Source organism: Zingiber officinale, chromosome 8B (genome assembly GCF_018446385.1).
Source record: "Zingiber officinale cultivar Zhangliang chromosome 8B, Zo_v1.1, whole genome shotgun sequence".
In the NCBI taxonomy this organism is placed as follows: domain Eukaryota; kingdom Viridiplantae; phylum Streptophyta; class Magnoliopsida; order Zingiberales; family Zingiberaceae; genus Zingiber; species Zingiber officinale.
The window spans coordinates 34,540,053-34,567,577 of NC_056001.1; the positions used below are offsets into that span (position 1 = coordinate 34,540,053).

General features: G+C 36.2%; 2 protein-coding genes across 2 annotated transcripts; one reads left to right on the forward strand and one right to left on the reverse strand.

Moving 5' to 3' along the window:
• Window positions 1-27,451, reverse strand: LOC122016848 (kinesin-like protein KIN-7K, chloroplastic). Its single transcript, XM_042574273.1, has 18 exons — window positions 27,375-27,451; window positions 22,883-22,950; window positions 22,389-22,445; window positions 22,207-22,311; window positions 21,806-21,910; window positions 21,597-21,704; window positions 21,382-21,513; window positions 21,054-21,239; window positions 5,386-5,562; window positions 4,504-4,641; window positions 3,469-3,588; window positions 3,347-3,397; window positions 3,144-3,191; window positions 2,911-3,042; window positions 1,756-2,493; window positions 782-911; window positions 567-700; window positions 1-476 (listed from the first exon to the last, which is right to left on the reverse strand). Exons 3-17 carry the CDS (start codon window positions 22,443-22,445, stop codon window positions 615-617), a joined length of 2,313 nt encoding a protein of 770 aa, XP_042430207.1. The 5' UTR covers window positions 22,883-22,950; window positions 27,375-27,451; the 3' UTR covers window positions 1-476; window positions 567-614.
• LOC122016851 lies at window positions 10,539-12,108 on the forward strand. Its single transcript, XM_042574275.1, has one exon. The coding sequence runs from the start codon at window positions 10,843-10,845 to the stop codon at window positions 11,860-11,862; it is 1,020 nt and encodes a 339-aa protein (XP_042430209.1). The 5' UTR covers window positions 10,539-10,842; the 3' UTR covers window positions 11,863-12,108.
• Window positions 27,452-27,525: the final 74 nt, after the last annotated feature.

Consider the following 27,525-nt stretch of genomic DNA (forward strand, 5'->3'; position numbering starts at 1 on the left):
TTCAGTTAGGTGAAACCTCGGTAACTTACTGCCACAATCTTTCAAAAAAAAAACATTTGCAACACTACATACAAATAAGGTCCAAAATAAAGCCAGTAATTTACAAAGGTAAATCATTCTTTTCTACCACCACTTGGTTTTTGGCAGTGATTTCAAAGATTTGGTTTAAAAGTTAACTTACAACTGTAACATGTTTTAACATTGCAATTTGAGCGAAAAAGGATTGATGATCAGGAATCATATAGGAACAGGTAGTTCCTTGTGCCTGATGTTGATGTATAGACTTACTAATGATTTCCACAGCTTCCAACAAGCTCATTGTACACGGGCAAACATCTACATTTTGAACAAGACGGACAGCTATGGAGACGAAATCATTCAAGTTACATGCAACAACAATCGAGCATGTACCTTCTAGCGAACTAATAAAGAATGGATGAAAATGATTGTATCAAGACAACAACCTTCCACTTGACCTGGCAAAAAAGGATGTCAAGTCACAATTTACTCTAGAATACGAAGAAATGCAAAGAAGCACAAAGCTTAATAGAACTCCACCGAATTACCAAGGTTATGCTCATCAAGAAGCTTTTTATAACTAGTATGGTGACTACTTATGAAGTGAAGGTAATGATCCGATCAACAATCTTAGTGCGACAAAGTGGGCACTCTGAGCAGGCAAGTGAACAAGGTTTGCACACTGGTTTGAGCAAAAGAGGTCCATTAGTCCAACAATAAGACTGAAGGTTGTAGATATACTAGCTTAGGTAAAAAAGCTTACAGCAATAATGTCGACATGGAAGTAGTACTGCAGAAGTTGATGACTCAAAACATACTTTACAAACATGAGAGTTTGTATCCCCGCTCCTTGAAAAGTCAAATTCTTTTTCTTTCATCTCCTGAATTCTTGCCTGAACACATTAGAAAACAAGTTTTGAACTCTAATGAAACATGATGTGATCAGAAAAGGTAGAGCAGAAAGTATGCATTCTTTTAATTACATTGAAAAGAAAAAATAGCATATACAACTGCACTTGATGGTCCTAAATTTTCACAGACAAAAGAAGCAAAGATTCCTACTTTTTCGCTCAACATCCTTAATATGGTCACATCTGAAGAATGCTGCATTTGCAAATGTAATTGTTTTGCTTAATTGCAAATTTTATAATTGAAGTTGCAGCCATCCTTGGTTATCAACTCGTGTTTATAAATGCATCTAGATGTTCCATGTGAAACAATTTGTAGTATTGCCAATGGTTTCAGTAATGGTGTTTTTAGTGCACAATAAAAGAAAAATGGCAACTGAACAAAAAAATTAAAGAGCGTATGTTTTTTCTTGCATGCCAACTTCCAGTTTATGATTGCAGTTTTGCAGTTTTACAGCTGTCAAAGTGCAACCAAAATAACCCCAAAAATGAATTTGATGGAAGCAATAAAATGCTATGTCAACGCATACATTACCATGCAATCAAATAGCTCTATCAATTTCACTTATTGGCCCTCTTTTCAGACCTTCTAGTTGGTAGACATTTGATGAATGATCTGTTAAGTGCAATATTTTATCTAAGATACTTGTAGCCTGCTGGGCAACTAGACACAATTCATCAAACCAAAAAGTTGGCAAGCTTTAAATCAATACTCCTGGAGATGTTTTGCTAGAGATAGAAATTTCATATGCTCAACTACAACCATATAAAAAAAATAAGACTGTCTTAGAAATAGACTATGTCTTCGAAATAGTGTTATGTAGTTTACCTTCAAGCGTACAAGCATAGGTTCATCTTCTTGACTATGATTCAATTGATCATTATTCAGCTTGACCAAAGAATCCGGCGATACTCCATATTCAGGAGAGCCATTGTGCTCATCTATCATTTGGATATTATCCAAAGCATCAACCAGGGTTGTAGATGATTTATCAGGATTGAAGTTTGTAGATTGAGCACCCTTTTTTAGTTTAGCAACCAGCACCCACATGTTTGCCAAATCATTCTCTAAAGTCTTTTCTCGTTTCTTTGCTTCATCAAGCTTTCTTTTGTAATCTTCTTCCAGGTGTTCTTTTACAGTTAAAGCAGCTTCTAAACTAGCCTCTCTTTGTTTCCTGACTTGCAATTCCATTCTTATTCCATCTAGATCGAGGTCCCAATTCTCGATATTAGTGTTTCCTCCACCAGAATTTCTGCTGGCAGGCCGACTCCTTCTACCGAGTTTGATTGTCTCATTCTTACTTTCAGAGAATCTGCGAGTGGCACCATTAGCAGGTTTTGAATAAGCTAAATCCTGTGCAGTTAATAAATCTTTAGCTTGTCTTGCATTTTGCAGTGTAAGTTTTGTAACTTCTTCAGCCAAATTCTTGAGTTCCACAGCAGCAGCAGAAGCCAATTCTTTGGCATAAGAAGCTTCTTCAGCTAATCTTTTATTGTGGCTAAGCAATTCATTATTCTCCTCAATCAATTGAAGTCGCTCAGTAATAAATTTAACATTCTCATCCACCTGCCAAAGCATGCAACCAATAGATTAATCTGAAAACCATCAAATATCCTCAGAAGAAATAAGAAAGAAATATGATTAATTATAAGAGGTATTTTAGAGTATATACTAATTGATATTTCAATTAATGTCATCTGGAGAGCTGAAAGATTGATCCTTATTGGTTCATGAATTGAAAAACTAAATCCATCAAAGGAACATATTCTTATTTGGAAATTACTAATAACATTCAAAAATGCTGACTAATTTTTTTGTAAGCTTGTAGAGGAGAATTTGCATCCCTATCATCGGTAATAGACAACTTTTTACATGTAAACTCGAATGGAAAAAGGAATTGACACAACACATGATAGGAAAATTCATTTGTGAAGGTCATGGAATACACAGATACTGGAAAATGCCTGTATATCTGTAAATTACCTGAGACTGAAGTTTACATTTTAAACTATTGACTTCTTCAGGAACAAGTTCCTGATGTTTCTCAAATTTGAGTGAACTTAGCTGCTGTTGAAGATGAAAGACCTGATCTTCTAGATCCTTGATCTCAGAGCACTAAAAGATATAAAATTTGAAATGAGACTAATGAGAAAATTCACAGATCAGCAAAAGATACAAAAGCACAAATACATGAATAACCATAATATGGTACGAACCTTTTGTTGAAGTTGCTCTTGAAGGATTCGATTGTCAGCAGACTTTAACTGCAACCAGTTAAAGAGTATAGAACATATTGTAACATAAACAAACACAAAACATTGGCATAAATATTCAATATAACAATCACCTGATTAGAAACATGAAAGTAGTATCCATCTTTATAAAGAAAAGCAACTGAAAAAAAAAATCCAGAAATTACCTCTAACTCAAATCCCTTCTCATTGCATTGGGTCATTAATCTCACAACAGTCTGCAGAAAACACCAGTAATCAATACTCATAATGTAGATACATAAACCAGTACATATGAAATAACCTATACTTGTTGCATATCCAACAAAGTAGCATTGGTCATTGAAGCTTCACCATTCTCCATAATGCGCTGCTCCAACACTCTAATTTGTCTTTGTTTCTCCTGTATTTCACACTCCAAATTCTCAATCTGCAATTAATCAAGAGGAGCTAGTTAGAAAGAATTAGTCTCTAGCTTTATTGCATAAAGGCTCAAACAAGTATAAAAGACCACACAATGACAAAACTAATGGCAAAACAGATAAAAAAAAAAAGCATATTGGGAGAAGAATAAATACAGACCAAATACATATTGAACTAAATTAATATATCTACTCACCTAAAAAAATTATAAAACTGCTTCATTTAGATGCGAGATAGAGATGGTGGAATGATGGTCTTATTTGCAAGCAATAAAACTGTCCACAAAAGTGGGACAAAGAAACAAGATTAGGCAAGGACACAACAAGATCATCTTATACCTTGACAAATTAAAGTGCCCTGACTATGGAAACATCACACGTGGCTGGAGAAAACAACTATTTAACTTGCTATAATACCAATCAAAAGAAGCTTCACAATAAAGTATTACCAATTGGCTTCTTGAAACTCAATTAAAATGAGCAAGGAGTGTTTCTCAACAATTATCACCAATGAAATGCAAGCCAAGTTTGTGGTGATTGGTATGTAACTGCATGAGTCAATATATACCACGTGACAACAGAGGATGAACATGATGACTGGTATCTGATATTGGTAATATATGCCTAGCTGATTTTTGAAAATGCCAACATGAAAACAGTCATGATGGAAAGGAAGAAGAAAAATAATGAATTATTGATTTTTTTTTTCCTATAAATCATTTAACCTTCACATGCATTTACAAATGAAAGATGGCATCAATTGATCAAATTAGTCAGTGATATTTTTCAGTTTTGGAACAGCACAACAAGAGGCATCCAATATTTGAAACTTGATGCTTACCAAAAGATGATATAGATTCAGCAGTGAGATTCACAATATTTTTCTAAAAAAAAAAACAAGGGCACAAGGGCAAGAGTTGTACTTGAATCTTTTTTCCATCCGGATCATCTACAGACTGCTCCAATCGCTTTAGGGTGCTTGTACTAAATGCAATCTCACCAGCAAGCATTTTTACTTGTTCAACTAAAAGATCCATTTCATCTGAAGTGATCATCCCAGACTAGATTCACAAATGAAAAGAATAACTAAAATCATGAGGAACAGAATATTCAGGCGACAAGAACACAAACTTGATAACACACAAGATTTTCATTTGAAAGTAGATTAATGAATTACATCTTAGCAATACTGATATGGATGCTCATGAGCACAAACCAAATTAATATCCCATCAAAAATATTAATAAACAAACATCTCAAGTTATCTGCAGAAACAATGAGGTTTCTGAAAATAAAACCTACTTTGGCATGAAGTATTCATCTGTTTCTTGCATATTGCATACATCATCCAAGGTCAAGGAAAAGTTTGCAATACCAAAGCAATTTAGCGCATCATTTATAATAGAGTTTGATATTGATCTTTGTGTTTAGTATGACTGGTACATCTCACATACTGTAGAGTCCAAATGCAAATGGCATAGTTTTTTCCTTTTAAATCTTGAAGCTAACAGCCTCCACGCTCATTAGTCCCATATAAACAGCTATGGTGGTCCATTATACAAATATAAATTAAATTGATTTCTTTTTTACACAGTTCAGCTTTAGATTAAATAGTTAGCCAATCACCTCTAGCCGGCCATTTAATCATGCATTGTGGTTTAAAAACTTAAAAGATGAATGAGATTTTTCTGAAATAGCTGTATTTCAGCATAGCCATTGTCAGAAACTAAATAGCATGTTAGACTTATGCCAAACATCATGATAAACACATTTTAAGGGAAAAGAGAAATATTAACTTGAATCACCTGGATTGTATTAGTAACCGAGCCAATGACAGTGGAATGTTCTTCTATCAGCTTACTATTTTGAATTTTAATATTTGTTATTCTGTCTAATGAATCTGTCAGAGAAGATGCCACTGTGTCATTCAGGATACTCTCAGTTTGAGGGAGTGGAGAATTCTCAGACAGTACATCCAATTTCTGTAAAGCAAAATAAAAAAGATGATTTCCAAGGTCATAAAGAATAACTCAATTTCAGAAGGTAAGAGATTGAGTGAGAAAAATAATAAAACTTACTTAATTTCAAAAACAACAACTATATCTTTTAAAAGGAAGTGGAAGTAAATACAGTAGAAAATAGGTAATAGCATCCTGACAAAAAATTCTGAATATCTAAAGATGAAATAGAAAAGCGTGCCATTAATTTAATAAAGCTATATAATATAGAAAACAAAACATAGGATGACCTAAAAGCAGTGAAGTCTGTGGCAAATAATACACCACCTCACTATCACTTCCTCAAAATTACCATTTCAAGTAGGCATATTGGACATATTAATCATAGCAAGTTTGTAATTTTTAGGACTTCATGACTTGTACAGAGTGCTACAAGTAAATATCTTAATTTTAAAAATACAGGTAGAAGGGACCACCTAGACGAATGGTTGATTCTGTTCCTGTTATTATACATAGTAACATAGTACCACTGCAAGTTGTATTGCTCATGTGTCTCTTCCAACGAGGCTTCTCTCTTGATCTCTTCTCCATGTGTGAAATCCCCCTTCCTCCTAGACTATTCAAATGCAAATATGTCATTGATCCCTTCTTCATTCCACCATCCCCTTTGACCCAAAAGAATTGTCACAAATGGAGGGTTATTGACGCAGGACTGGAAAACTTTGTGTGCGACATTAGAATTAGAGGTTTATAGAGAAAGACATAGGAAGATAATTCATAAATAAAGAGGAGTCGCCTCTAGGTTTAAACGAAAATAATTTGTTTATTCAAATCAAAATCAAACTCAACATTCAACTACCTCCTTTTTACAAGAGCACTAACCATTGTTTAAATAACCTAAAAAAAAAGAAAAAGTCACAACAGAAAAGTCGTAACAGAAAAAGAAAAAGAAAAAGTAAAAAGAACTAATCTTTAAAAAATAAAATAAAAATCTAAACTTTAAAAAAAATAATCCTAAAAAAGAAAGATAAAATTTATATTAATTTTTAGAAAAGAAAACTAATTCTAAAAATTTGAAACAAATAAAGGAAAAGTCAAAAGACCAAATCTAAAATTTTGACGACTTAGTTTAGCCGATTCTGTCTCGTCTGAACTCTGAATAGAGTGCAACCATGTCAGGAGGACACAAACTAATCATCTTCCTTGTAAGTAACCTCGATCGTCCTTCTTCAAGACCCAAAAAGTTGGTAGCCTCGATTTCTTCTCGTAATAGCTCGAATGGGAACATAGCCGTGTTGGATGATATGAAATAATTGTGTCCCTGGATACTCCTGCATCAGACGCCCTAGGTTCAAAAGAACTCATCCTCAAATTCAAAATAGTCGTTGGCCTGATAACTAATGCAGCATCAGATAGAGGAATAAGACCAGATCCATCAAATGCAGATTAATTCCTCTGGTCCGCAGTCCTAGGCTGCTTAGGATTAGCAAATTGAACAACCAAAGATTGATCACATCCCCTCATCACAAAAGTTCCATTAAGAGCATTCAAAGCTGCAGCTGCCATCTCTCTATTTGAGAATTTAACAAAGCCACAACCACGATTTTTATTTAATGCACCTCTCCTTATGTAGACATCTTCAATTTGTCCATTGGAGAAAAAACATCCTCAATCTCCTTTGCAGTAACTTCTTTGTTCAGCGATGCAACAAATAATTTGTCATCAGCAGCACTAGGACGATTTCTGTCTCCATCGGCATATCTTACCTGAATAGGTCCTGTTCCTCCAGGTAAAGTATATTGATTATGTAAAGCCCTGATGGCTCTGCTCTATCAGCCTCGTCGAAAGTTGCATATTTAACAAAACAACATCCAGGAACAGCTCTCCAATCACCTGCTGGTTGCACAGCCTCTTCGCTCCAATCTTGCGCTTCCATGGTGGGGAGGCAATAATGTTGGTCCTCATTGGTGAAAATAACCAGATCCTCTTCTCTATCATCATCGTCATAGATTGGATCGCCGACAATTTCAATCTTGTCGTCCATATCTCTCAACAAAAATTGTATCCAAATTAAAGTAAAAGAACTTACGACCTATAAGATTTCGGGCGCTACAATCACAGTGTGAGACTTCCACAGCCGGAACCTATCTATCACGACCTTGACCATACACCTCACGATCTTTAAGATCTTGCGTCACTAGACACAGGGATAACTCCGTGACTTGTCTCTATAGATCTTTCATGAGCTCGTAGGATATGCTTCAATCCTAATGCGAGGCTTCCTCAGTCGGAACCTATCCATGGATCTACAGCCACAACCTCAACTACGATGATCATCCATGGATCTAAGGCTCTAATACCAACTGACACAAGGGAAAGAAAACTTCAGGTGCGACGTTCGAATTAGAGGTTTACAGAGAAAGACATAGGAAGATAATTCGTAAACAAAGATGAGTCGCCTCTAGGTTTAAACGAAAATAATTTGTTTATTCAAATCAAAACCAAACTCAACATTCAATCACCTCCATTTTACAAGAGCTCTAACCTTTGTTTAAATAACCTAAAAAATAAGAAAAAGTTACAACAAAAAAGTCGCAATAGAAAAAGAAAAAGAAAAAGTAAAAAGAACTAATCTTTAAAAACAAAGATAAAATCTAAACTTTTTTAAAAAAATAATCCTAAAAAAGAAAGAGATAAAATCTATATTAATTTTTAGAAAAGAAAACTAATTCTAAAAATCAGAAAAAAATAAAGGAAAAGTCAAAAAACCAAATCCAAAGTTTTGACAACTTAGTTAGCCGATTTCGTCTCGTCTGGACTCCGAATAGAGTGCAACCATGTCAGGAGACCATGAACTAATCATCTTCCTTGTAAGTAGTCTCGATCGTCCTTCTTCAAAATCCAAAAGAGAAGTTGATAGCCTCGTTTCTTCTCGTAATAGCTCGAAGGGGAACATAGCCGTGTTGGATGATATGAAATGATTGTCCCTGGATGCTCGTGCATTAGTTATCCAAGCTCCTTCTTCCTTTTACATTTTCTTTCTCCTAGAAGAAACACAGGTGTAGGTTTATTTGATTCTCCTTTTCTTCTTCCTCACAAAAGAACCAATGTATCCAAAGACTTCTTCCATCTTGGCAACAAGAACTCCAGTGGTTTCTACCTCACAAGCACTTTCCTAGTTCACCTATGTGATGCAGTGCAAGAAGCAAACTACAAGTAGTCATGGACAAAACTAGATCTAAAGTAATCACAATTGCTTCTTAATTACAATTTAAACTTTTTATTTAGGGTTCATTGACTAGAATGGTAATCAACATATGGTATGAGTCTTCAGAACTGTATCAACTAGTTGTAGCTCCAACATCTTTTAATTGGTTGAATCATCATCTCTTGAAATATATCATTGCTCAGAACATCCTAGTCTTCAGAATCTAGGATTGGTTATTCCTAGAGTTTCCTAGAGTGTGAATGCTATCAACTAGGAAAACATTTTGGTTCTTCTTAAGTTCATTAGATGGATTTTTTTTTACAATCTTATCTCTAGTACTCAGACATTCAAACTTAGTCATGCACTTCAACACTGTGTTTCAACTATTTTGTAATCTTCACAGTTGATTATTCAAGAATGACAAGAACTTATTTTTTCATGAAATCATGTTTTGTAATATTCCCAAGCATTCCTTCTTTTTGTATTAACACGTTTAAGATGGTACGGACATGTACTTAGATGACCAATAAATGCTCCAGTTAGGCGATGTGAAACTATGACAATATGCACATTAAACTTCAATTGTGAACAAATTTATTAATTAAGAGATCATAAATTTCGGTCAAAAATATTAACAAGGCTGAGCTTCAAATGTTCAATTTGTTCATTAATTGAGCCTTGAAAAAGTGTACAACTTCTTGGCTCATGTTCCAATGAGCATTGGTCAAAGCCAACACCAATCTTGTTACCAAATATTTGGTTGGGTTACAGCCAACAGATTTCGCAATTCCTATGTCCTCCATATAAGTGGTTTATAGAAAACAATATGGGATTTCATTTTTACATATGACAAGTTCAAGCTTTCCTCATGAACTATATATATATATATAGTTGTCATAGCATGGTTTAAAATTTTGTACCCTGCCCAACAAAACAGGCAAAATTTATGATTCCGCTCGCTGCCCGACACCGCAGGCCGCGGCAGGTCACAAATGCTACCACAATCCCGCAATAACCTGTCGTGGTGCAAAGGCTACAGCGACCTCCTGCAGGGTTGCGGAGGCTACAACAACCTACCACAGGGTCGCAGGTACAAGATTAAACTTACGGTTTAATAATTAAACTCATATCAATAATTTCAATCAACTCCTAACTATAAATAGGGATAATCTAAACATACTTAATCAAAATATATATATATATATATATATATATATATATATATATATATATACACACACACACACCAATCCCATTTTTTTTTCTTTTTAAAAAAAAAACATTTTAGTTTTTAGTTTTTTATATTTTAAATTTTCTAATATTTAGGTTAAATTTTTTATTTTTAATTAATATATTTTATATTTAAAAAATAATGGCACAATACGAAATCATATCAGTCTGGTTATAAACCGAAACTTTGATGTGTCTCAAAATTTTAAACCATAAGTCATAGTTTCAAAATTTTCCAAAATAAAATGGTTCACTTACACTATTTTATATAAATTGCAAACAAAAACATATATTGTGTTTCTATGATAAGATAGTATGTAATCATAATTTTCTATGTATTGGAATTTGAAATTATCACATGTTACACACTGTGCGTTAGTTAATATCTCGGAGTCCTTATGCAACTAAAGGATATTCGAAGATTGCCTGCAATTCTGTGGAACCCTGTACCTCACTTCCTCATAGAAAAATGTCATTGATATAACCTATCAAAGTTATAGAATAAAGCTACTGATCAAGGATTTAATGAGTGTTAATGGATAAGAGTGTTGGAAACTAGGAGTTAATAGTATCATGGGAACCGAAGAGTCTCTATTGGAAACTAGGAGTTAATAGTGTTTACTGGAAACCGAAGAGTCTCTTTCTTGTAAAGTGTGTATCATCTCTTGTATAAATTAGGTACCTGCTAAGTAATAAGTTCTAAGTTTTGGACTCACAAAGTCCTGAGTCTTGATTACTCTTTACATGGTATCAGAGCCTGGGGTTTGTCTATTTCTTCTCAAATCCAGAAGACAACACCTACCAGACCAGGCCTTACCTTGGTTCATTATCTTCTTCCTCTGCTTCATTAGCTTATCACTGTTACTATGGCCTCATCCTCATCGAGCATGGTCCAGCAAGGTTCAGGAGTCCAGAAAAGTCCCTTTTCATTTGCCTTTTCAGGAACTCCCTCTATTACCTCTGAGAAACTCAATAGCAAAAATTATATGGATTGGTCTTCGGCTGTTGAGATTTGGTTCCTTAGTCAAGGGCTTTCGGATCACCTCGAAACTCAAGTAGCGGAGCATGATGATGTATCGAAGGCTGAATGGCAGAGAGTTGATTATCAGCTGGTGTCTCTTCTTTGGCAGTCTATTGACCCATCACTCTTGGTTCATTATCGCTCCTACAAGTCCTGTTATGATATCTGGAAAAAAGCTAAGAGTGTTTATGTCAATGACATTCAACGGCTCTATGATTCTGTCCATAATTTGGCAACTCTTCAGATGCAGGATCATGACTTAACTTCATATCTCAACAAAGCCCAGTCCACGATTCATCAAGTCAAGATGCACCTAACATACAGCGATCCCAGCAAAGTGTTGGAGAAATTGGATCAGATGTATATGGTGTTTGTTCTTCACGGATTACATAAGAATTTTGACAGTGTCAAGAATCAAGTCCTTACCAACCCAAATATTCCTACTGTCGATGAACTCATTGATCGGTTGGTTCGTGTGCCATTGACCGATGGGTCTCTCAAAACTGAAGTTGATTCTGCTATACTCTTTACCAACTCTGATCGTGGAGGCCGGGGTCGTGGACGTGGGAGAGGAGGTCGTGGAAATCGACCACAGTGTTCCCATTATAATCGAATAGGACATACTCGAGATCGATGCTTCACTTTACATGGCTTCCCAGCAAAATCTGCAAATATGTCACAGGTGCAAGTGGTAAACTCAGCCAAGAAAGATGAATCTCTACAAGAAAACAAGTTCGTCGTGTCTAACGACGAATATAAAGAGTTCCTTAATTTCAAAGCTGCTTCTAGCGATGTAGCAGCCCTAGAACTTCAATCTGGTAATTCTTCGGTTTGCTTTTCTCACTCTTTGCCCTCTTCCTCCTGAATTCTGGACTCCGGTGTATCCGACCATATTGCTGGTAATCCTTCATTGCTTTCAAACTTGTCTTCCACAAAAAAAAACCCATGTTATAACCCTTGCAGATGGTTCAAAAATACAACCTGCTGGAGTAGGCAAAATTTCTCCCCTTCCTACTCTAAATTTAGATTCTATTCTTCTTGTTCCCGGCAGCCCGTTTAATTTACTATCAATTAGTAAGTTAACTCGCTCTCTCAATTGCTCAGTAACCTTTCTTCCAGATTCTTTTCATATCCAGGACCGGAGTACGGGTGTAAAATACCGGAAATAGGCGAATATGAATAAGGGAATTTTCCGGAATTTTTGGACATTTTTCGGGAATTTTTCGGAGCTCGTACGGACGAGTTGACGGGGATAAAAACGGGGTCCGGAAAAGCCCTGTTTAGGTTACCCCATTTAAATGAGGAAAAGTTTTTATTTTCTTTTCCTTTTCTTTTTGTTTTTCTTTTTCTTTATATTTTCCTTATTCCTCGCCGTTCTCTTTTCTCCTCGAGCCGACCTGTGCCGAGCCTCGCCCCTCGCCGATTTCTCCGAGCCTCAAACCGCCGGAGTTCTAACCGCCGGCGACGAGAGCCCTAACTACTTGGAGCAGTTTCTCCTCCTTCTCCCCTTATTTTACCCCGACGCCAAACCCTCCCGAGACACTGTTGGCCATCTCCTCACCTCTTCTCTGTCTCGGTGCCCTAGCCGCCGGCGACGCACCAAGCCACCCCGATCATCTTCCTCTCTGCCCACTGACGCCGGTCGTTTGTCCTCAGCAAAGCAGCGCCGCACCCCTTGTGCCAACCGCCGCGAATTCCTCCTCCCTAGTCCGCCGTCGCCGTGCCCTAGCACCGCCGCCGACACATCTCCTCTCCTCTTACTGCCGGCCAGAGCCCGAGCAGTGACACCAAGTTGACAACCTCTCTGCCCAAGTGCTGCCGATTTTCCCTTGTGCCCTAGCACTATCGCCGGCACAGTGGGTGCATCCCAGCCGCCGCCGCACCTCTGCATTCCGGCCACCAGGTTCTGCCGAGCCCTAGTCCTGGTCTTCTTCTTGATATGTTTGATTTCAACAGTGAGGGTTTATTCAACAGGATTGTGTGCTGTGGGTTGATACTGTGGTGTTGGAATTTTGATCGTGAGATGAAGTAGGACTTGTTGTGGGATTGCTTTTGGTCTCCAGCAGCGACTAATCCTTTCCGACAACAAACTTCCTTGGTTGTGGACTAATAGGAGCGATTGAAAGGTAAGGTTCTTGTTTAATGTTTATGGATTTAGGTTTTGATGTGGACAAGTTAATTGATAATTAATTAAGGTTAATTGATAATTAGGGTTAAAGAATTTATTTAGCTATTTATAGGAATTTAGCTAAATAATTCGTATATATTTGGTATTACAGGACTTTGACGCGAGACGAGTATCTCGGAGTCAGATTTGACCTTTCTATTTTTTTGGAGGCGGGTACTTTTGACTTTTTTGTCTTTGATATGCCTAGTAATGAAATTAACATATTGCATCAATTGTGTTTCTTATCTGTTTCGGTTAATCACTACCCAAATCTTGGTACATGTTTGATTGATTGATTTGTTTTGCATCCCATATACTTGATTATACATGCTTATAGGGGTAGTGATATGCCATGCTTGATGTTTGGGACCTAGGTTTTATACCTCAGTATACCTTTGGATTGTTTTGGATTCGTTGACCTATGATGCACTTTTCTATATATGGATTAGGTCGATGTTTATATAGTTATTGCCATGCATCATTTGCATGATTGCATGCTGTCGATAGTCCGCTCCATTATTGTTGAGCACATCGCCGATTCATGGATCTGCACACACCACCACTCGTGGGTTAGTGGTCGATTCGAGAGGTGTGTTCAGTGAGGACTCTAGGCACCGTTGGTCCGCCATGGGTAGTGTGACACAACGTGTTATCCGCAGGATTCCTCCCGTCATCGTGTCAACGGAGTTGAGGCATTGTGCTCCCCCATATGATTTGGGGTAGGAGGATAGGTGTACTCGAAAGCAGATCCGTCACTCGGTCCTCTCATCGGGAGTAGTGACGTGAGTCTGCAGTTGTCGGCCCTACCCTCGGCCTCACTATGGTGTGAGATGATCGAGCGTCGGGAGTGACGAGACCATCGTCATAGCATCATCATGATCATTTATTGCTTATGTTTGTGGTTCTGCGTTTATATCTGCATTGTTTGAATACCTATGTTTGACGCATCTGGGATCCTATACCTCGATTGTTTGACCTTATACTCGGGACTGGTTGATACAGATATTCCTGTTTACTTCAGATGCATTTTATCTTTCTTATCGTGAGACGCATGATTAGTGCTAGGTGTTGTTTCTTTACTGCATATCAACTGCTGAGTGTTGGACTCACCCGCCTCCATTGTTGTTATTTTCGAGTTGAAGGTGGGAGGGAGTTCGATCATTTGGTCCCCACGTAGTGCTACTCCTCTGCTGGTTTTTGAGTTGTTGTTTTATTTTAGCTTTCCGCTATCGGACTTTGTTTTAGTTTTGTTTTGGACTTTACATATGGATATTGTATGGAATCTTTCCGTTGGATGGACTTTTGGTATGATTTGGATTTACTCTACTACACGCCTGCTGGATGGCAGAAGAGGTGAGTTCGTCGGTTTGAGCTTTACGAGTGTAGTTGAGTAGGGTGGTTTTCGAGTCAGACTATTACTACTTTGTTTGATTATATATAACTGCGTGGATGGTTGTGTGGAATGTGTTTTTATTGATTGTTATTATTCCAGCCGCCTGTGGCTGAGGTATATGAGATGTAGAAAAGTTTCAGATTGTCCACTGTACAGGGGAGATGCTGCCGAAATTTCTTCGGACAGGGACTCCTCTGGGGCGTGACAGATGATTGGCGCAGCTCGAGTCGCATGGACTCTACTTCCTTCAATCTTCATCCTCTACAGTTTGTGCTGCGGCTGATTCTCCAGATACTCTTCATAATCATCTAGGACATCCAAGTCTGAGTAAGTTGAAAAAGATGGTTCCTAGATTTTCTCATTTACAATCTCTCCAATGTGAACCTTGCCAACTTGGTAAGCATGTTCGTTATTCCTACAAAAATAAGAAAGCTAGTCGATCCAAGTTTCCTTTTGAGTTAATCCACTCTGATGTTTGGGGACCTTGTCGCACCACTTCTGTTCTAGGTTTTCGTTATTTTGTTACCTTTATAGATGATTATTCAAGATGTACTTGGATCTACTTAATGAAAGAACGATCTGAACTATTTGAGAATTTTAAGAAGTTTTGTTCCGAGGTTTCTACCCAATTTGGTCGTACAATCCACATCTTCCGTAGTGATAATGCTAAAGAATACTTCTCTTCTTCATTCAACTCTTTTGTGATCGCTAAAGGCATGATTCATCAGTCTAGTTGCTCACACACATCACAACAAAATGGTATTGCAGAAAGAAAACATCGACATTTGCTTGATACTGCTCGTACTTTATTGCTTCAAGCTAATGTTCCTCTAAGTTTTTGGGCTGATGCGGTTCTTACCGCAGGATATTTGATCAATCGAATGTCATCTTCAGTATTGGGTAATCAAGTTCCTCACTCCCTTTTGTTTCCCAATGAACCAACATACAAGATACCTCTGCGTATCTTTGGATGTACTTGTTTTGTGCATGATTTATCTCCAGGAAAAGATAAACTCGCAGCCAAAGCAATTAAATGTATCTTCCTTGGATATTCAAGGGTTCAGAAAGGTTACAAATGTTATTCTCCTTCGTTGCATCGGTTCTTTATCTCTGCCGATGTGACTTTCTTTGAGAATACACCACTCTTCACCTCCAAAGAAGAAACTGTCATTCCATCCCCGGTCTTGCCAATACCCTTTGTTGATACAACCACTCCTGAGTCCAATGTTCAAGAAGGATCTCCTCATTTGATCACTTATCAGCGTCGTTCCCGCAATGTTCCGACTCCTCAACCAGCTCCTGTTCATGAGCCCAGTGCTTCAGTGCCTGACCAAGCATCCCAACCGATTTCGGATCCTTCTGATCTCCCAATTACGGTTCGCAAAGGTAACCGTATCACTCGTAACCCTCATCCTATTTACAATTTTGTTAGTTATCATCGCCTTTCTCCTATACAATGTGCTTTCACTTCTTCCTTGTCCTCTGTTTCTATCCCAAAAAATGTACAGGAGGCCCTTTCTCATCCAGGATGGAGGCAGGCAATGATTGAAGAAATGCAAGCACTGAAGTTTAATCAGACATGGTCCCTGGTTCCTTTACCCATAGGGAAAAATCCGGTTGGATGCCGATGGGTCTTTACTGTGAAGGTTGGGCCAAATAGCACTGTGAATCGACTTAAAGCACGCCTTGTGGCTAAAGGGTTCACTCAGATTTTTGGCCAAGATTATGGAGATACGTTTTCTCCTGTGGCAAAAATGGCTTCGGTTCGAATCTTTCTTTCCATGGCAGCCATGAACCAGTGGCCCTTACACTAGCTTGATATCAAGAATGCATTTCTGCATGGTGACCTATCTGAGGAGATTTATATGGAGCAACCACCTGGGTTTGTTGCTCAGGGAGAGTCAGGCCTGGTCTGTAGACTCCACAAGTCCTTATATGGCCTTAAACAGTCTCCTCGATGTTGGTTCGGACGATTCAGCTTGGCTCTACAAGAATTTGGAATGATCAGAAGTAAAGTAGACCACTCAGTATTCTACAAACATTCTTCGAGCCTATGCATGTATCTTGTGGTGTATGTAGACGATATTGTCATAACAGGAAATGACCACGCTGGAATTCAAAGATTGAAGGAACATTTACTCCGTCATTTTGAAACAAAGGACTTGGGAAAACTGAGATATTTTCTTGGAATAGAGGTTGCTCAGTCCAAGTCAGGAGTCGCCATATCCCAGAGAAAATATGCCCTCGATATCCTTGAAGAAACTGGAATGTTAAATTGCAAACCAGTAGAGAACCCAATGGATCCAAATGTCAAACTTCTTCCTGATCAAGGAGAACTATTCTCTGATCCCAGCAGATATCGAAGATTGGTGGGGAAGCTAAATTATCTCACTATCACTAGACCAGACATTGCTTTTGCTGTCAGTGTAGTAAGCCAGTTCCTAAATTCCCCTCGTACTGAACATTGGGATGTTGTTGTCCGAATTTTGAGATTCATTAAAGGGTCACCTGGAAAAGGATTGGTATATGAAAATAGGGGACACAAAGAAATTACTGGCTATGCTGATGCAGATTGGGCTGGCCCCGAGTGATAGGAGATCCACCTCTGGGTATTGTATTCTATTTGGTGGAAACCTCATCTCTTGGAAGAGCAAGAAACAGAATGTGGTTGCACGATCAAGCGCTGAAGCAGAGTATCGAGCTATGGCCCTTGCCACGTGTGAACTGATATGGTCAAAACAACTCATTGCTGAGTTGAATTTCTGTGAGGTTGGAACGATGAGGTTAATATGTGATAATCAAGCAGCTCTCCATATTGCTTCTAACCCAATGTTCCATGAACGAACAAAGCACATAGAAGTGGATTGTCATTTTATCCGTGAGAAAGTTGTTTCTGGAGAAATCACCACGTCCTTCGTCAACTCTAATGATCAGCTGACAGACTTGCTCACCAAAGCTCTTCGAGGACCAAGGATTGCATATCTCAGCAACAAGTTGGATGCCTTTGATATCTACGCTCCAACTTGAGGGGGAATGTTGGAAACTAGGAGTTAATAGTATCATGGGAACCGAAGAGTCTCTATTGGAAACTAGGAGTTAATAGTGTTTACTGGAAACCGAAGAGTCTCTTTCTTGTAAAGTGTGTATCATCTCTTGTATAAATTAGGTACCTGCTAAGTAATAAGTTCTAAGTTTTGGACTCACAAAGTCCTGAGTCTTGATTACTCTTTACAAAGAGTAACTTTGAGGAATTTTGAACATAGAGGACTCGTCTAAGAGTAATGAAAAGGCACAAAAAGGGCCATGTCCTTTAACAAGTATGTATGAATCATCAGCAATATATACAGCTAGTAGTAGAGTGGAAAAAGTAGAAAATAATTCATAATTACATGTCATCTGTTATCATATATGGAGATGCACCTGAATCAAATAACCATACAATTTCGGATGCTATCAAGGTAGAATCAAGAGGAGGTAAATGCAGCAAACTTAGATGAGCCAAAGGAGTTCTAAAGTAAAATGGAACCATGTATCGTGCCTATATAATTTCGTTATTTTCTAAATATAAAATATATTAACTAAAAATAATCAAAAAATTTAAAAATAAAACTATAAAAATAAATAAATATTATACACACACACAAGGATAATTTTATAAGATTTTAATTAAACTTATTTAAATTATCTCAATCATAACTAGGAATTGATAAAAATTATTAACCTAAGGGATTTAATTAAAACATAAGTTTTAAAAAAAAACTTTACCTTACGCATCGTGGTGCGCTGGCACCAAAGGCGTGCTTGTGTCTGTCCACGGGTGGAACGTATTAGGAGAAACGGTTCGAGATTTGAATCAAATTATTTTTAGCAAAACTGACAAGTCACTTTATGGATGTTAGGATGGATTTGAAAAATGAAGAGACCATAACAACTTGTGTAGTAGCCTGAATGGTGGGTGATGATCCAAACTAATCAAAAAAGCATTTAGATGGATGGTTAAAATAAACATAAGGAGGGTATGAAATACATCTGCATCCTCCATCTCTATGAAGAGCCATAGCTTTATATGTAGGAGCGGAGATGCGTATTTCTTGGGAGATTATGGTTGGGTTTGGAAAAATGATGTGCGTAGATTATATATGTTATTTTGTATTGTTTAACGCACATCTTTTTGTATTTGTTGTCTGTGATATATGCTTTTGCCCCTTTATCATGATAATTTCAGCATAATTACTACTTTGCGTCCAGAGATCTGCTCGGTGTTTGTTTTTACTTTCAGGAGCAATTTGGAGCGGAAAAGAATTCTAAAGACGCAAAAGAAGATTATTCGAAGAAGACCATGACTTAGCCTTGTCTATTCCGTGGAGAGAAAAGCAAGGATTGGAGTGCCCAAATCATTTCAAATGCAAATTGGGTTTGGCAATGCCTTGAGGCACGGCTAAGGAAGCAAGAAGACAAGGGTCGTGCCAAATGGCACGGCCAAAAAGGAGGACAGCGTAGAAATGGGCATGGTCGTGGAGACTGCCCATGCCAGACAGCTTGCGTCATGCCTTGAGGCACAGCCATGCCTCCATAATTGCAGGTTTAAAGATCAGGTCATGTCAAATGGCACGGCCCAAAAGGCAAAACAGAGCAGCCTCATGTTCTGACTGTGCCAAATGGCACGGCTAAGCTATGTGGATAGAGACAACTTTGCTCTGGCCGAGCCATAAGGCACGGCTACGAAGCCAGCATAGCTCTGGTAATGCCAAATAGCATGGCCAAGCCATTGCGCCAGAGACAAGTTGGCTTTGGTCGTGCTAAATGGCACAACTAGATAGCTAGAGGACGGTTTGGTCGTGTCCCAGGGCACGGCCACTCCTATAAAAGGGGCACTTCATTTCCTTTATGAGGGAGGGGAGATCCAAGGCGAGAAGGGATCATCTAGGTCAAATATTTGCACTCTGGAGGTGTCATCTGGGCAATCCGAGGTCGTTCTACTACTCCATCCTCGTCGGCACTCCAAGATTTGCATCCAAGGGTTTCACTCGACGTCAAAGGATAAGTTTCTTCTCGCTTTCTTTAAGGTTCTTGAAGTTTCTATGATTTTGAGTTCTTAGGTTGTATTTCTTCCAATTATAGAGTAAATTAATGTTGTTTTAGGACATAGAAAGTAATTTTAATGTGTGGATATTGTAAACTTTGTTGAATTGCCAATTTCCTTGTTTGATGAAGCTTGTGTGACACTTGTTCTGTTTGATGAAATGCTAGCAAATAGGTTTTCTTTGTGAACATGGATTTATCTATCTAGATTGCATTTTTGTATGTGTAGATCTAATTTCTGAGCTAGATACATTGTTGTGTGTCTATATTTGGGCGTGAATCTGAATTTTCATTGAATAGATGCATGAATTATTGCCTCTTTTGAGTGTACGTTCCGATATAGCTCGACATTACCTTATGATACTTGTTTAACGTTCAGTATCTAAGGTAACTATCCTTCTATATGGAACATAACCTCCTAAAGGAGAACAATTCTATGTATGGACAAGTCTATCACTTAACCTAATGGGCTTTCCCTAATCATATGCTACACAAGTGACCTACATAATCTAGAGATGTACACCTGGGGGAGGCCTTGTGACAGGAGGTACTCTACTGAAAACCCAGACTCCCTAAGTTACTTCTTCACTTGATGGCATACTTAATTACTCGCAAGGGAAGTACTCCGATACGCCGTCGCGGGGTGGTATTCGATAGTAATTCAGACTATCCTGCAAACATACAAGCGGAGAACTAGGAATGAGCGAATTCATAGCACAACATTCACCATTACAATGAAAGCAACGGCCTAGAACATTCTCTGAATTAAGGACTTCCTCAATTATCTTTCTTTACTTTTATTTTCACATCTTAATTGAAAATCACAAAACAAATGATTATCGATGTTGTCTAACAAAATTCAACGTGTAAAACCAATTACCTTTTAATCCTCAATTTTCATGGGATCAACTTATATAAATTTTATTACTTGACGACGACCGTGCGCTTGCGGTAATTCACATCAGGAACTAAGTCTCAGCACTAAGGGGGTTGAGTGTCAAGGAGGCACCGACTGAATGGGATGGGATTTTGGGATGGAGACGAATGGGTCATCATGAATTATGAGCAGTTGGGAGGGAGAGGTGGAACTGGCTTTGACACGACAGTATCAACCTAGTGTAGAGAGGGAGGGGACAATGGTGGATTTCCAAGCTGCATGGGCAAGTTGCAAAAGGATGTGAAAAATTAGGTCTCGTAGATTCTAATACCAATTACCAAGTCAAGGAACTTGATATGTTATTCTTTGGTCAAATACAATCCATGTATTTGTAGATCTAAGCATGATTAATTATATATATAATTATGCATATGACTAAATATTCCTTGGACTCAATTATCTCTAATAATTTTATCTAATAGGCTTCAAGCAACAAATTTAACTAGAAATTCCAGCATTATGAATCAAAATACTCACATGATCCTCCTCTCCTAAAGAAAGATGGCGCTGATGTCGAGGTAAATCAGTTAAACAAGCAGGCATTGTGTTTTTGGTAGAAACAAGTATAAGCTTTGTCAGTCTCTGTATTCTACTCATCAAAGCAGCTTTGGCTTCCTCTTCCTCCTCCAAACGTGATTGCATCTTCACTTGACCTTCCTCAAGCTGCTCAGACAGCAAAAACGCCTTTAGTATGAATTTACAGAAGTCCGAAAACAAAAGATCAATATTGTAGAAATTATCAAATATTAACGAGATAAATATACTTAAATTCAAATAAGGCATCTATAGTGCATTTGCAAACTACCTGTTGGCGCAAACTCATTACTTCCTCTTGACTTGCACCACACAGCATTCCTTTCTTTAACTGCTCAAGTTCTTGCTTCAAGCACGATATTTCCTTCTGATACTTCTTAATTAATGACTTCTCATCAATAATCTGGAACAAAATATTAAACTCAAACTCACTTGGCCACATACAAGTACTTTGAATCCAACATGACTAACAAAAAGTAAATGTACCCTGTTGCGAGAAGCATAAATTTCAACTCTCTTTGCTCTACTTGCAAACTTTAGTGTATTATGAGTTTCCTCTAAATTGCTAGATGCAGGTGTCACTGTACATATAAGCTGTATGGTACACAATACCAAATAGAGTGTAGAATTTGAATTCAAATAGAAGTCAACATAAAGATTAACAAAATTTCTAAAAATGATTATTTAATGCTCACCGACACATGCCCATGGCCACTCAATGAAGATTGTAAAAGTCGAGTCAACTTAGAATCCCTATAAGGAATATGGCATGCTTTCCCTTCACTAAGCTTTCCGATGACCTTTATAAAATAGGCAATTTAAATTAGCCATTGAACTGGAAAAACAGATACTCAAGGTACAGTTAGAATCAACAATTGAATAACATATATTAGTGAATTTTCCATCCACTGTTCATTAATAGAGTATAAAGCAACCCAAGGTAAACAAATTTATAATAAAAGAGAGTCACAATTTAGAGTTACAAGGTCTTCATAGACTACTAGTTGCTTTTGTGTCACAAACTAAGATAACACTAGTCAATACCAGTGTCACAAATAAAATTAGATAAAATTACTCTATTAGATAGGATACTAACTGTTCCAAGAGTTAAAAGACTTTTGTTAATGTAAGATCCTTCCTTTCTTCTTATCCCAGTCGTTTCAGTTTTAGAACTCTCAGATCCTGCTAGATCAATAAGATTCTGAAGAAGAGAACCCTGAGTAAGGTTTTGCAATTCAAACACGTAAAATACAATGTGATTAATGTTAAAGATCTTACTAATTGAGAATACATCACTCCATCGTATTCTTCACCATGAGCACTGCTTTCAATCATCTGCGCAAGTCAATCATTTAATCAAATAACTGGGATGAGATAAAAAGCTAACTTTAAAAGAAAAAACTGTTTAAGATGACAAAGAAAAATGTAAACAAAATCTCACAATTTAGTCACTACTACAGCAACTGACTAATATTAAGCAGTGTAATGATAAAGCATTTAACTACAAATAGAAATGATAACAAAATGACTTGGAGAGAGGGCCATCTAGCAATCACTCTTAAGAGTTGAGACCAAATATTTCGTTGTGGAAAAATTACTTGGAAATGCTAACGTAAATTTACAAGAGCAAGCATGAAAATTTGAATCTTCTCTGGTTATTTGATATGAAGAGGCATTCATTGAGTGAGGTAACATAAAGTGATGGCTAGAAATAATATAAAAACTAGTTTAGAATAGTAAGATAGGGAATATCAAGAGTTTTACAAACACACCAATGTAAATATTGTGTGACTTCTGCTGCTGAACAGGTTAAAATTGTTGGAACCCACATGTCGATGTTCTGAAATTAGGAAAACAAAAATATTAATGTAAGTCCCATCGATGTAGACATTGAGAGAGTAGGTGTTCAAGCAACATAAGAATGTTAACTCTACCAGTCATTTTGATGACATGCTAGACAAGAACCCAATTAATGAAAATACATAAGAAAATTCACTTGAGATAATAGTAGTATATAAATCATATATGTCAGAATCAGTACCAACAACAAAATCAACAACAACAACAACAACCAAGCTTCATCCCACTGCATGAGATCGGCTATATGGATCCTTTTACGTCATTGAGCTCTATCTCTAACTATATCATCATCTATATTTAACTAAAGTTTATCTTGTTTTATCGTTGCTAACCAAGTCTTTTTTGGTCTTCCTCCTCGTTTGATATGTGTTTGTCATAATTTCACATCGCCTAACTGGAGCATTTATTGATCGACTAAGTATATGCTCATATCATCTTAAACGTGTTTACCAACGACAAAATCAAATAGTTCAAAAATTCAAGTATGGCCATATCAGACTGGTCTCATCAGCCTAATCACAAAAAAAAAAAAAAGCAAGATATAAAAAGATAGCTTCATACATTATTATAATTGATATTCTAAAATTGTAAATAGAATGTCTATTGTATATCATTTACATATCCAACTAGTAAGAATGCAACATATTAATATTATCATATTATTTTTTATAAAAATTAATAAATAATAAAACTAGATTATAATTAATAATTAAGATCATTTTTTAGCACAGATTACTAAACGACACTAAATTATTAATTTATATTTTTTTTATAAAAGTGCTATCATTTAATATTTAAATGTTATAGTTTGAATCCCTGACAAGTTTTTAGTTGAAGAAAGGACAATTCTAGGATCATTTGAGAGAGCATTGTGTTCTTTCTCAACCCACAATAATCTCTTACATTAGATCAATGCTAGATTGGACGATAACTTCATTAGATCAATAATGAGCGAGGGAAAGATGAATGAGTCACTGAGTAATGAGTAATGGCAAAGCTGAATGAGCAGTATCTAATCTTATAGCAAATCTCAAGTTGTGACAAGACTAAGAAATTTTAGAGGGATATAAAATCACTCCTTCCCATGTGGGTTCTCTAGATCAATGTTAGATTGGTCAAGTTTTTCAATCAATCACAATTTGAACAAATTTTAACTCAATTTCATTTTTTTTAGCTTTCAATTTTATCAAATTTTAATTGATTTCATTAATTTTCTAATGTAATATAATTGATATTCTAGCTAATTTCATTCAAATTTGTAGTCTTTCTTAAACTTCTTTTTAATATTTGTGAAATATTGATTTCTCAGAAAAAAATGGATCAGCTATTGTCGATGCCTCTCCAACACGGACAATCCATAGCTGTATTAGATAGTTTGCCAACTATGATATATGTCACTGCTTCATCACAAAGATTAATATACCATGACACTGACAGTAAGAATCTCTAGCTTCTGGAAATTAGTTATAAGGGAATTTTTCAACGCAAGAGACAAGCAAACAACCATGCATTTGTTTTTTTAACGTGTTTAAACTGCAAAAACAAGAAAAACTTCTCAAATCGAGAAACCAAATTGATGTAAGAACGCACTTAGTACAAAGTACAAATGAAATATATACAGATATAATAACAAGGTTTAAAGAACCAGCGTGTGTCAATTAGTACAAATGAAATATAATGGTCTGAGCAAACACCAATAGAACACCGATGCCGGTTTCGGTGTGCGGACGGAACGGTAAGTTTCGCCCGTTCTACCGGTACGGAACGAAATTTCTATCCCTGTGAGAAAGTACAAGAGAAAGTGGACGAAAAACGAATAGCTTATAAGAAATTATATATTTGTAAGAACGAGAAAAACTTAAAAAAATATACAATAACCAAGAAAAAAACTAAAAAAGTAGTGAATAAAGTAAAAAATAAAACTTTTGAACAATTATATCAACAATTGGATACAAAAGAAGAGGGAAGAGATATTTATAGAATAACTAAAGTGAGAGAAGACAAGAGATATTATCCAAATAAAATGTATTAAAGATAAATGTAATAAGGTACTAGTAAATGATAGAGAAATAAAAGAGTGGTGGAAGGGGTATTTTTATTAACTTTTTAATAAAGGTTTAGGTGGTCACTTAACTTAGGTAATTTAAATAGGTTAAATGAACATAGAAATTTAAATTTTTATCATAGAATTCAAACTACATGGGATGTACAATGGAAAAACCGTTGGACCGGATGATATTCCGATAGAGATATAGAAGTGTCTAGAGAAACAAGGTATTGAATGACTTACAAAATTATTTAACATGATATTGAAAACGAAAAAATGGATGATCAATGGAGGATAAGTACTCTAGTTCTCTTATGTAAGAACAAGGAAGGTGTATAAAATTGTGTAAACTATAAGGGTATTAAACAAATGAATTATACCATGAAACCGAGAAAAACTAATAAAAAAAATTAAGAAAGGAGACCACGATGACCGAAAATTAATTTGGATTCATGCCTCGAAGGTCGATAATAAGTTATACATCTTCTTAGATAATTAATTGAAAAATATCGAGAGCAAAAACAAGATCTATACATGGTATTCATCGACTTAAAAAAACTTATGATAGAGTCCAAGAAAAATTATATGGAGAATTCTAGAAAAGAAAAGTGTTAGCATAACATATATTAAACTAATTAAGGATATGTACAAGGATGTAACAACCAGAGTAAAGACTTTAGGCGGAGTAACTGAAACATTTCCAATAAAAATAGGATTACATTAAGGATCGGCTCTAAGTCCCTATCTGTTTACACTAATTATGGATAAACTACACACATTCAAGATACAGTGGTGCATGTTATTTGCAGATATTGTTTTGGCAGATGAAACTCGTGAAGGAATAAATGTTAAACTAGAATTCATATAGTCGACCCCACCTAGTGGGATAAGACTTAGTTATTGTTGTAGATTCAAAGATTTTCTATTTTTAATGATTATCAATTAATTAATTGAACTAAAAATAATTTCTACTCTCTTTTAACTTTAATGTGTCAAAATGAATTCACATATGCTTTATTCTTATAATGTTTTTACTAAGGTTTCAAATTTTAAGTCATGCTGTAGTTTCTGTTTCAAACCAAAACGATACAATTTCAATATTTTATCGTGTCATGACGATACAATTTCGATATTTGTTTGTTTTTAAATATCCCCACCTAGTGGGAAAAGGCTTAGTTGTTGTTGTTGTTGTTTGTTTTTAAATATAAGCCTATATTAATTAAATTTCTTTCATAAATATTTGATTGATATAGATGGCTATATTTTTAGAATATTGAAATTATATTTTTAGAAATTTTTAACCTATTAGAAAACTTAAATTTATTTTTAAAATTTAAAATTAATTTCAATATATATATATATATATATATAAACTGTTATATAATTAAATATAATAGTTATATTATAATATAATATTTATATATAAATAGTTATTACAAATATAATCTATATATACAATTATAATATAATTGTTTAATATATCTATTAAACCATTAAAAATATATTATATATCAGTTTTAGTTAAAACTGAGATTAGATTTTTCCTTTCTCGCGATCTCGTTGGCATCGCCACTATTACTCATCATAATTGCTCAAAGTCACTTATCATCGTCGCTCGTCGTAGCCGCCCATCACTGCACCTCGTTGTCGTCGCTCATCGCTCAAGTAAGATCTCACCTCTCCAACTCCTAGCCCTCTCTCCCTCTCCTTGCATTTTGGTGCCAATCTAGTGTCAAGAATGGCATTTCGATGTCGATCCTGTGTCAAAATGGTAAAAATCACTCGTATAGAGGCATGAGTCAACATCGAAAACCTTGATTTTTACACAATTATTTTGGACAAGATTCAAAAATGCAAGCTATACCGGAATTTTGATCTTTAATCGGAACGATATTGATTAGGTATGTGTCGATATTCCGATACATAGTGTCAATAATAGATTTGAGATTGAAGGAGGAAGGAGATAAAGCATAAGAAGAAAACATTATCTTACTAAATGGGTCACGACACCCTTTGCGACGCTCGCAGAGGGTCGTCACAGAGTGACAACACCCTCCACGACCTCGTGGCTACCTCGTAGTTGTGGTACAACCCTGCACTAAAACCGTAAATACTGCCCATTGCGAGTGGCACAGTTCGGCATTTCAAACACGGGCTACGTCTACTACTACTACTAAACTTAAATTTCATATAATCTTGTCTTTACTATACTACTAAGCTTATATTCACTTAATTTTATAATAATACAATTAAAATTTTAATAAACACATTTTCAAAAAATACAAGCATTTGGTAGCAACAAAGTGACTAAATAAATTCAAAGGGGCTAAAAGAATAGGGTAAAAAAAATGATTTACCTTCACCAGAGGCAATAAAAGACAATGCATGACCAGGAGATAAAACAACTTCCTCCTTTATTGCCTCGACATATGTGCCCTAAAATGATTTTCCATAGAAAGATATAATTATTCATAGAAATATTAACCAATGAGCATAAGTCAACAAGTT